Source organism: Bombina bombina, chromosome 6, assembly GCF_027579735.1.
Source record: "Bombina bombina isolate aBomBom1 chromosome 6, aBomBom1.pri, whole genome shotgun sequence".
In the NCBI taxonomy this organism is placed as follows: domain Eukaryota; kingdom Metazoa; phylum Chordata; class Amphibia; order Anura; family Bombinatoridae; genus Bombina; species Bombina bombina.
Window position 1 is genome coordinate 77,674,675 of NC_069504.1, and position 12,121 is coordinate 77,686,795.

General features: G+C 37.4%; 1 protein-coding gene across 2 annotated transcripts in view; it reads left to right on the plus strand.

Moving 5' to 3' along the window:
- Window positions 1-12,121, plus strand: part of MCM10 (minichromosome maintenance 10 replication initiation factor) — a 56,045-nt gene that overhangs the window by 10,371 nt on the left and 33,553 nt on the right. Inside the window, exons 3-12 of one of the 2 annotated variants that reach the window (XM_053719753.1) lie at window positions 103-414; window positions 1,229-1,354; window positions 1,534-1,671; window positions 1,996-2,164; window positions 2,690-2,855; window positions 2,975-3,142; window positions 3,481-3,597; window positions 4,151-4,347; window positions 9,545-9,645; window positions 9,960-10,073. In XM_053719753.1, coding sequence (XP_053575728.1) covers window positions 103-414; window positions 1,229-1,354; window positions 1,534-1,671; window positions 1,996-2,164; window positions 2,690-2,855; window positions 2,975-3,142; window positions 3,481-3,597; window positions 4,151-4,347; window positions 9,545-9,645; window positions 9,960-10,073 — 1,608 coding nt within the window. The remainder of the gene's footprint in view (window positions 1-102; window positions 415-1,228; window positions 1,355-1,533; window positions 1,672-1,995; window positions 2,165-2,689; window positions 2,856-2,974; window positions 3,143-3,480; window positions 3,598-4,150; window positions 4,348-9,544; window positions 9,646-9,959; window positions 10,074-12,121) is intronic. The other variant, XM_053719754.1, reaches the window with a different exon arrangement.

Consider the following 12,121-nt stretch of genomic DNA (forward strand, 5'->3'; position numbering starts at 1 on the left):
TTTCCATTTAATAGGTCCTGGGAGAACACTGCAGTAAAGATGGTCATTGTGGGTGTTTTACTTCTGGTTGCAGATTTATAATTCATGTTTTTTTCTCTCTAGATGATGCTGATCTGGAGATTTTGACATCCCTATTGGAAGAAAATGAGGCAGCTGAAATGAATGGTTCCCTGCTTCCCGATGCTTCTAGTGACCCTGATGAGTTTGATGAATTGTTTGATGAAGATGAGACTGGATCTTACCATGAGAGTGATGGTGCATCGGAGGAACAGGACGTTGGGGCGGTACAGGAAGATTTCACCACACTTTTTGGAGATATTGATGATCTTGAAAGTGAAAACTCAGAACAGGTGCCCCAGTGTGAGAAACAATCATTCTCTTCTAGTGAAGAGAAGACCAAACAAGAACTGGAAGGTATTTTATTGATCTTAACATGTATTTATTAAATATTGCTAACATGTTGGTTAACAGTTTACATAGAAACATCAATTTTGACAGCAGATAACCATAGGTCTAACAAGTTTTCTCTATTTCCTAAAAGCATAAACGTATCTAGTTTGTAGGAAAGCTTTATGCTTATCCCAGGTATTCTTAAAGTGATTGTAAACTTAAATATCGGTATAAAAAAATAATCTTAAAACAGGGGCACTTTAATTCATTAAAGTTCACAAAGACACAACGCTGATCCTCTGGCCACATCTCCTGCTTTCTTTAGCATATGGATGATGAATCCGGCTTCCTCCAATTGTTACGTGCCCCCTTTCTAGTCCAGTGAGTGGGGCACGCAATGATTGGAGGAAGCCAGATTCGTCGTCCATATGCTAAAGAAAGCAGAAGATGTGGGTGGAGGATCAGCGTTATGTTTACCATAACGGTGAGCATTTTAAAAAATAAGTGTCTTTGTAAACTTTAATTAAAGTGCCCCTGTTTTTAAGATTATTTTTTGATTCTGGGCTTTAATTCATTAAAGTGTCCCCCACAGAGTCATTACCACCTCTTATGAAAGTTTTATTCCATTAAATCATCAAATTACTTCTGAATCTACTACCCTTCAGTTGAATTCATGACCCCTTGTTCTTAATTTTTTTCTTTTTTATGAAAAATACTCATTCTCTGCTTTACTAAGCTGTTAAATATACTTCAAAGTTACATTTGTATTTACAGTACTGAAATGAAGTTTGGTTTTCATGTTAATAGAAATGTGTAAGGTGTATAATTTTATTTTTAGATGAATTAAGGAAAATGCAGGAACAGATGCAGAAGCTGCAAAAACAGCTAAAACAAACCGCACTGTCCCAGACGCCCGGGACTAACCCTCAAAGGAAGTCACCTGCCAACAACATGAAACAAACGGGTAATAAGCCATATTAGTCCGTAAAACTTCAGCATCAGATTCTCATAACTGAATTAAAAACATAAAAAAAAATTTATGGGCGCAAGTTTACTAAATGTACTTAACTTTGTTTAATATGTTAAAGCTGTAACGAATGTGCAATCCTTGCTTCTGGGTAATGTATGTGTTCTGTTATTCAGCAGCAAAAGCACAGTCCAGTCCCTTGAAGGAAAGAAATGTCCGAACACTGCAGGAATCTAGTGCCTTTTCTGCTCAGCTTGGCAGTCCGTCTATGGCTAAATCTCAGGACGCTGTAAAACGAAAACTACAGATGTTAGGTGACTAACACTATTAAATTTATTCCATCTCTCTGTTCTAATTTACATCATTTATACTGTACAGAACACTTACTGTCCTTGCTCTGTTTAGTATTTTAGCCCACTGTCTATGATTAACTAGTGTTTTGTAGCAAAAAGTCAGATTACATATCTGGTGGCCCTTTTTGACAAAAGTTGGAGTGCAGTGAATGTAAAATATTCAGACACCAAAGGACATAGTGTTTTATAATGTCTTTTTATATCTGCAGCATATGTCACCATTACATGAATAAGCCCTAAATGTTTATTATTTTTAATAAACTTATTTTTTTGCATTTTGTGCAGAGAATAAGAGCCCACCACAAAAACAAAAGCCTGCTCCCTCATTTTTGCCTGAAAAACCCAGTGCAAGGCCTGACCCCACGGCAGGTTCGTCTACTCCTGCAGCAACCTCAGCAAGACCAGCCTTCAGCCAGCATATTACCGTGGAGCGTTTTTCTGGACTGAGAATAAGGTACAGCAGAAAAGCTGCTAACGGTGTTACTGTGCATATATTGGAGGGTGGTATGGTGTCTCCTAGAAATGCATTGTTTTTGTTTATATTTGAGTTTTGTGGTAAGGCCTTTCAAGGGGCATTGAAATCCTAAGAACTTCATGTATATGAAAGAACATTGTTTTAAACACAGTACAACTAGTTCTGATAAAAGCAATGCTGTTTATTTTGATATTGAAACTATTAGAATGCATTTGTGTGCTGTACTGGTTTATGGGATACGAACACTTGCTGAAAAGCAGATGTTTTTCTCTGTATAAGAACATCAATTTTTCAAATAACTTGTAATATAAAATAAAATGTCTGTCTTCAAAATAAAAAAATGTTTAACTTATTTCCTTGAATGTGTGTTGTTGTTTTTTTTTATATCATGAAAAGGGCTCTATTTACTTATGATTTTGTTTTGTACACTGTATTTGTCACCAGCCTCTTTGCACATAACTTATGAAAATGTTGGGCTTTACATGGCTTTTTTCCATCTTACAGGAAGCCAAGGGTGTCTTCTACAGAAATGGAAAGAAAGATGAGTGGACGGAAGTTGATTAGACTATCACTGTTGCAGAGCAAACTTGCTACAGAGAAGCTGGAGGATCAGGACTGGGTGACATTTGGTGTGGTAGTAAAGAAAATGACCCCACAAAGCAACAATAATGTAAGAGAGCACCTTTTATAAAGAGATTCCTTTCTCTAGGACCTATATAGATAAGCAGAATACTTTTACTGCAAGTGATGTAGCTGATCTCTTATGGAATTATTTATATTTGTTTCCAGGGCAAAACGTTTAGCATTTGGAGACTTAACGACTTAAAGGATTTTGATAAATATGTTTCTCTGTTCCTGTTTGGTGATGTTCACAAGGAACACTGGAAAACAGACCAGGGAACTGTAATTGGTCTTTTAAATGCTAATCCAATGAAACCAAAAGAAGGATCTGATGAGGTAAGTCTTAACATGTGGAGGAATATGGTGGTGGTGGTTTTTTATTTTAACTGTTTACTGTGGATATAAAATTTAATTTCTGGGATGTTTAATGCCCCAAAAGCTGATTTGTTTTAAATTCAACAAACCATTACAATACATCTTGGCAAACTGTTTGTTCAAAAGTGGATGTGTTCTCTAAAAATATAGATACACACTAAAACATAATTCTGGAAATGTTGACCATTTCTGGTTTAGTTATCTAGTTAACTCCTCCCCCATATATAGAAGTGCTCTATAATCTTATGTGGCAACTTTCTTGTAGAGACCATACTAATTCTTGACTTCGGTAACATTAGGTCTGCCTGTCTGTTGACAATCCTCAGAAGATCTTGCTGATAGGTGAGTCAATGGATTTAGGGACATGCAAAGCTCGAAAGAAGAATGGGGATCCTTGTACACAGATGGTGAACCTGGTCAGTAATTCATTTGCTTTTAACCCCTTGAAGAAATAGTCTAGTCAAAATTACTTTCATAATTTAGAGCATGCAATTTTAAGCAACTTTATAATTTTACTTCTATTATCTGTTTCTTTGTTCTTTTGGTATCTTTATTTGAAAAAGCAGGAATGTAAGCATAGGAGCCGGACCATTTTTGGTTCAGCACCTGGGTAGTGCTTTCTGATTGGTGTCTAAATGTAGCCACCAATCAGCAAGCACTACCCAGGTGCTGAACCAAAAATGGGCCTGCTTCTAAGCTTACATTTAAATAAAATATAGCAAGAGAACAAAGAAAAATGTATTATAGAAGTAAATTAGAAAGTTGCTTAAAATTGCATGCTCCATCTAAAACATTTAAGTTTAATTTTGACTAGACCATTCCTTTAACATAAGTATGTAGGTTGTCTAGCACTTCCTGGGGAGTTAAATCATTAAAGTAATTTTTTTTCTTTATTTTTTTTCTTCAGCGTTTTAGCTTCAAAATTAGTGCTGCAAGTAAAGGATTAACCTTGCCTTGTAATTTCTTTAGAACGATTGTGAGTTCTGTCAGTATCATGTGCAAAGTCAGTATAAGAAGGTGAGCGCTAAAAGAGCAGATCTGCAATCCAGCTATTCTGGTCATGTTCCAAAGAAGAGAGGCCGAGGTGGAAATGGCTTGAAAGAGAGACTGTGTCAGGAAGGCTTTCACTACGGAGGCATGTCTTCCATGGCATATGCAGCCTCAATGTGAGTAGTCTTCCGAAACCATTTGCATATGGTCTTTAAAAAGTGTGTATATATGTGTGATACACACACATGCTTTTACATTGGCTAATTTAGATATCTAGGAGCCAGAAAAACAAAATTTATGCTTACCTGATAAGTTTATTTCTTTCCGGGCATGGAGAGTCCACAAATTCCAATTACTAGTGGGATATTAAACTCCTGGCCAGCAGGTGGAGGCAAAGAGCACCCAAGCAGAGCTGTTAAGTGTCACTTCCCTTCCCATAATCCCCAGTCATTCAGCCGAAGGAAAATGGAAAAAGATAACAAGGTATAGAGGTGCCTGAGGTCTCAAAACAAAATTAGCTGTCTTAAATGTACTAAGGGCAGGTCGTGGACTCTCCATGCCCGGAAAGAAAGACATTTATCAGGTAAGCATAAATTTTGTTTTCTTTCCTATGGCATGGAGAGTCCACAAATTCCAAATACTAGTGGGAACCAATACCCAAGCTAGAGGACACATATGGAAAGGGAGGGAGAACAAGACAGGCGGACCTAAACTGAAGGCACCACCGCTTGAAGAACCTTTCTCCCAAAAGAAGCCTTCGCCGAGGCAAAAGTATAACATTTTGTAGAATTTGGAAAAAGTATGCAAAGAAGACCAAGTGGGCCACCTTGCAGATTTGCTTTACCGAAGCTTCATTTTTAAAAGCCCAGGAAGATGAAACGGGCCTAGTGGAATGAGCTGTAATTCTCTCAGGAGGCTGCTGTCCAGCTGTCTCATAAGCGAACCGGATAACACTTCTCAACCAGAGAGAGAGTAGTAGAAGTGGCTTTTTGACCCTTATGCTTACCATCAAAAACGACAATCAAGGCAGATAACTGCCGAAAATCTTTAGTAGCTTAGAGAGCACGCACAACATCCAGATTGTGTAACAGATGTTGTTCTGAGAAGGAGGATTCGGACAAAAAGGAACAACAAATTTTTGATTGTTTCAATCCGATACCACCTTAGGTAGAAATCCCAATTTAGTATGAACGAATGCCTTATCTGCATGAAATATAAGATGAGGAGAATCATGCTGCAGAGCCGAGAACTAGATTAAGGCTCCAAGGAGGAGCAACAGGTTTAAACACAGGCCTAATTCTAATTGAAACCTGAACAAAAGATTGAACATCTGGTAAATCTGCCAGACGTTTGTGCAAGAGAATATACCGTGCAGAAATCTGACCCTTCAGAGTACTGACTGATAAACCCTTCTCCAGGCCCTACTGAAGAAAAGAAAGAATGCGAGGGACCCTCACACGAATCCAAGAGAAATGTTTTGATTCACACCAACACTTCACTTATCTAAACCAAAGTCCAATATGCAGGGGCGCCACAGAGTCCGGCTCTCAACTGAGCAATACAGGGTCAAAATCCGATAAGATCTGTCCTAAAAATATTCTCCAGGGTATGGATCAGCTGCTCTCTCCCATCGCACGATAAACGTGAAAAAAAACTATCCAACTTTAGTCTGAAAAAGACAAAAATAGAAGAGGCGCTTCCTTGTGCAAATCATCTTCAATCAAATCAACAGGTGGGATGACACTTGCTCGTATTATACTCACATAAGCGGCAGCACTACTCGTGCTGTTGGACACAGACTAGAGTCTCAGAGCGCTCCAGCTCACTGACACAGCAGTATCCGGTACCAAAGGGGTCTGCTAGGTGTGTAGGCTACCCGACTTTGATCTTAAGCGACAAAAATAGAACACGCACCTCCTAGTGCAGATCAGTTGCAAACAGACCAGCAGGTGGAAATTTCTCACACTCACAAAATACTCACAAACAAGGCAGCACTCTAGTGTGCTAATTGGCACAGACTGGAGTCTCACAGGGCTCCAGCTCGCTGATCAAACTAGTACACATAGATATTCTCACGTCGAGATTTTATTTAAACAGATGAGTCCGAAATTATTTATATCGGGCTAGTATAGACACTATGTAATTAAAGGGCCACTAAACCCAAAATCTTTCTTTCATGATTCAGATAGAGAATACAAATTTAAACAACATTACAATTCTATTATTTATTTTGCTTCATTTTTTAGATATCCTTAGTTGAAGAAAAAGCAATGCACATGGGTGAGCAAATCGCACAAGGCTTCTATGTGCAGCAACCAATCAGCAGCTACTGAGCATATCTAGATATGCTTTTCAGCAAAGAATATCAAGAGAATAAAACAAATGAGATAATAGAAGTAAATTAGAAAGATGTTTAAAATTGCATTCTCTTTCTCAATCATGAAAGAAAAAATGTGGGTTTCTATGTCCCTTTAACTTTGTTCCCATAGATCTGTCATGTAAGAGAATTATAGATGTTGATTCACATCACTATCGCAATCATTAAATATCACGTTTCTCCTAGTATTCACTTTTTAATAATAATTTATGTTCTCCTGAAGGGCTGCTATATGTGTATTATACGCTTAGCTAAGATATAGGGACTTTACACTTGGCAAAGTTCTCACTCCATATGGATTAAATTTAGATCCATTAGACTGTTACCTAGATAAGCTTACCAGGACATTTTCACATCCTCCACCCTAATGTTAGAAGTCAAGCTAAGACTACCTCGCCGTCTTCTAACTGCTAATAGCCACCATTAAAGGGACACTGAACCCAATTTTTTTTTCGTTCATGATTTAGAGCATGAAATTTTAAGCAACTTTCTAATTTACTCCTATTATCAAATTTTCTTTATTCTCTTTATTTGAAATGCAAGAATGTAAGTTTAGATGCCGGCCCATTTTTGGTGAACAACCTGGGTTGTGCTTGCTGTTGAGTGGATAAATTCATCCACCAATAAAAAAGTGCTGTCCAGAGTGCTGAACTAAGAAAAAGCTTAGATGCCTTCTTTTTCAAATAAAGATAGCAAAAGAACGAAGAAAAAATGATAATAGGAGTAAATTAGAAAGTTTCTTAAAATTGAATGTTCTATCTGAATCACAAAAGAAAAAAAATGGGTTCAGTGTCCCTTTAATCTTACTAAAGCGTTTGACATGGACACAGCTTGACCCCAATCCTTGCTTGCAGGGAAAGTACCCATAAAAGGATTAAGTCTTCAGACACCATCTTTACATCCTCCCTTGACAGATACAAAGAGAATGACTGGGGATTATGGGAAGGGAAGTGACACTTAACAGTCCTGCTGGGGTGCTCTTTGCCTCCTGCAAGCCAGGAGTTGTATATCCCAATAGTAATTGGAATTTGTGGACTCTCCATGCCATAGGAAAGAGAGAGTGTTTTGTATATGAAATAAAAGTACCCATATAAAAAAAATAAGAGCTATGCTTTTGTATGAATGGCATATAGCTATAGCAGTGGGTCACGTAACTTTTTTTTTTTTTTAATACTTTTTCACACATACATGTATTATAAAAATGCTTGTACACTAATTGAATTTAAACTCACTCTTGTGGATGTCAAATAAAACTTTTATTTCCCTTTTTATGTTTCTTTCTTTTGTATAAGTGTGAATTTTTCTTAAAGGGATAGTCAACACCGGAATGTTTGTTGTTTTAAAAGATAGATAATCCCTAAATTACCCATTCCCCAGTTTTGCATAACCAGCATAGTTATAATTATACACGTTTTACCTCTGTGATTATCTTGTATCTAAGCCTCAGCAGACTGCCCCCTTATTTCAGTTCTTTTAACAGACTTGCATTTTAGCCAATCAGTACTCACTTCATGGTAAATTCACTTGCATGAGCTCAATGTTATCTATATGAAATGCATGAACTAATGCACTCTAGAAGTGAACTGTCAAAATGCATTTAGATTAGAGGCGACCTTCAAGGGCTAAGAAATTAGCATATGAACCTGCTAGTTTTAGCTTTCAACTAAGAATACCAAGAGAACAAAGCAAAATTGGTGATAAAAGTAAATTGGAAAGTTGTTTAAAATTACATGCCCTATTTGAATCATGAAAGTTTTTTTTCGACTTGACTGTCCCTTTTTAAAGGGATTGTAAACATTTTTTGTAATATAAATTGTTTACTTATGCGTAGTAAAACAACTTTGCACTATACCTTTTTTATTTTGCCCATTTTCTCTAGAACTTTGAAAACTGAAAGAGCACATGGCCGACTTCACAAGTCTAACCTTGCCACATATCCCTGAAAGCCCTGTTTTGCAGTTTAGTTTCCATTGATACCAAACAATGGATATTTTGTTAACATAATGACAGTGGCAAGTCCTGTCCTACAGACTGACTCGTCCAAATAAGGAAATTTGTGGGTGGTGTTTGGCCATTTCAAAACAATTGTAGCAAAATTTGAATAAGTTCTAATAATGTTCAGGCTCTTCTGCAGAAAAATGTTCATACAGGGTATTTGCTGTCCCTTTTTGATTATTTTCATGATGGTAAAAAAAAGTACTTAGTATAACTAGTCATGTGCATTTGGATCATTCGTGATGATCCCAATGCAGAACAAGGCGCCTTCTCGCTAGATTTCTTGTGAAAGTGCAACACAGATCTGCACAGATCTTAATGTTGCACTTTCATAAGAAGGACTCAGTCTCAGAAAAGAGACGAATAACGCAAGTGCTCGCATTCGAGTAATCCTGAATGATCATGCCTAGTTTTAACTAAGTTTTAAAAGCTAGTAGTTGCAATGGTTTGTCTTGTAAGATTTAAAGGGATAGGAAAGTCAAAATTAAACTTGCATGATTCAAATAAAGCAGGTCATTTTTAACACTTTTAAATTCACTTCTGTTTTCAAATATGCTTTGTTCTATTGGTATCCCTTGTTGCAAAAAAATATGCACATATCATATACACTAGTGGGAGCTAGTTGCTAATTGGTGCCTGTACACAATTGTTTCTTGTGATTGGCTAACTAGATGTGTTCATCTAACTGCCAGTAGTGCAATGCTGTTCTTTCAGAAAAGGATTACGCGTTAATGAAGCAAATTTGATATTAGAAGTAAATTGGAAAATTGTTTAAAATGTATATGTCCTATCCAAATCATCCCTTTTAATAAATCTTTCTGATTACGGTTTGTTGTCATTTGTGTAAGGCTGTAATTTGCATGACTAGATGTGAAATTCTATAAATATCTGTAATGCCAACATGTAGTGGTGTTGCCAAGAGTCACTAGACATTAAAAGTAATTTCCACATAACTGGAGCTTTAACTTTTGATTTTAACACTTTTTTTTTTTTTTTTACAGAGCTGCTTCTGCAGTGCCCAAGAAAACTGTCCAGACAACGCTTTCAAACATGGTGGTTAGGGGAGCAGAAGCCATAGCATTAGAAGCAAGACAAAAAATAGGTATTCTAATTTTTTTATTTTTTAATATTTTACTTATGTGTTGTGGCAAATGTGCATAATTATTATTCCCAATAATGTTTACAGTTTTGCTGCATTGCCAGCTCAGTAACTTAAGAGGCTATAGCAGACAGAAGTACTGATTCAAGTGTTTTAACCACTTTGCTTGATTAAACATACAGAGTTCAGTAGTGCAAAAATCCCTTGTATGATGTCCATATTTCTTCTGCTAAATGTGTTTTTTTATTTATATACAATTATTATTATTATTTTTTTGTGATTTAACACTTTTTTTTTTTTTTCCTCATCAAAAAAAGCTGCAATGAAGAAGGGTCCCATACAATGCACAGATGAGTTCAAAGAGCTGCTGAATGTCCCCACACCTGGTGCACTTAATCTGAAAAAGCACATTACTGGCGCATCTGCACAAGGTATACATCATTCTTTTCTTACTAGGCTTTTAAATTTATTTTTAAAAAGTTTTGCAATTTATTTCCTGTGGTTTTAGATGACATTTAAGCAGCTTTTACTTTACATGATATTAAACACTTTGAGATTGTAATGTTTAAATATATTTAGTACGTTTTAAGGATGAATCGTGAAACATAAATAACAATATCTGTTCCTCTTATGACCTCTGTAAGGAGGTACCCTAGAGATCAAATTTACAAAAGTAAACAGATGGATTGTCATAACCTTCACGATAATACAGATCTAGCGGTCACACATTGTATAAGTGCAAATATTTTTAACACACTTTTAAATTCACTTCTGTTTTTAAATATGCTTCTTTCTCTTGGTATCCCTTGTTGCAAAATAATACGCACATATCATATACACTAGTGGGAGCTGAATCGGGCTGAACATAGTGTTTTGGTAGGAGATTGTTTTTAGTTCTTGTTTTCCTCCAAGTCGCTATCTTGAGTTTGCAGTAAAAGGCCCGGGGCACTCCCTATTAAATTGTGAGCTCCCTGGGTCCCAGATAATTGAGTCTGTCTCGCCCCAATTCTGCTTCAAGGGATGGCCATATATCATCTTTGGATCTCTTCAGAAGTAAGGTATCTTGGGCTAGTCTGGACTCGTTATAGTAGTCCATTAAATTTGGGGCTCCCATCCCCCCCAAAGTTCTGTGTCTGCTCAGTATCACTTTTGATATTCTGGCTGTTTTGTTACCTCTTATGAAGGCTTGTATGTCGGTCTGTAATGTTTCTATTTTTGCCCTGACAATTTTGATATGTAAAGCTTGAAACAGGTACAGGATCCGTGGGAGGGCGTTCATTTTCACTGCGGCCACTCTACCTTGCCAGGAGAAGTTATAACCTCTCCACTTTGACAGATCCTGTCTTATTTGTCTGAATAGTGGGGTATAATTAAATTTGTACATTTGCTGGATGTGAATTTGGAGGTGAATTCCCAAGTATTTTAATGTGCGTTTCATCCATCTGAAGTTAGTTTGTTTCTAGTAATGTCTGAGTCTGGTGGGGAAGTGCAATGTCGTCCGCAAAGAGGGCAAATTTATATTCTGATGTGCCTACCTTGGCCCCCGCTATGTCTGGGTGCAAGCGGCTCTATACAAAGGGCGAAGAGCAAGGGCGAAAGAGGGCAACCCTGTCTAGTACCATTATGGATTGGGAATGTTTTTGATTTGTAGCCTGCTGAGTCTACATGGGCCCCTGGGAAAGAATATATAGCCCGCAGGGCTTTTATAAAGGAACCTCTGAACCCCATCTTATGTAGAGTTAGAAACATTTATTCCCAATCGATTCTATCAAACACCTTCTCAGCATCCAAGGAGAGGAGCAGAGAAGGCGTTCACATTTTTCCCAGAGTCTGAATAAAGTTAGTTATCCTTCATATATTATCTGGGACTTCCCTAACTTTGATGAAACCCACCTGGTCCGGATGAACCAGGTGGGGAAGAATCATTTTTAAGTCGATTCGCTATTTTCGTAAAAATTTTGAGATCCTGGTTAATCAGGGATATTGGGCGGTAGTTTTGGCATTTTTTATGATCTCTAGCTGGCTTTAGGCATTACTACTATCTTTGCATTCAGTAGTTCTGGTGGGATAGGGCCACCCTTTATTATGTAGTTTCAGAATTTGGTAAGGTGGAGGACCAATGTAGCTTTAAATAATTTTATAATATTTGCCCTGGAATCCGTCCGGACTCTCTGCTTTACCTGGTTTGAGGTCCTTGATGGCCTCCAACACTTCTAGGTTGGAAATAGGAGCATTCAAATATAAAAAAAATTAAGGGGGGGGGGCGTGTCCGAACTGCGACTACACACAGTCGCATTTTCCCTGAGCTCTTACAGAAATCTTGATATCCGCCGATAAAGAGATATTTACAGCAAAAAATTTTCACCATCCGTGTATATGAACAAGCCTGCCTGGCAGCATCTGCATTTTTTGGGAAAATTGCGCTGTATTCGTGACGTTGGAGGCTGGCATCGGACATAGAAGGCCTAGAGCGGCGGCT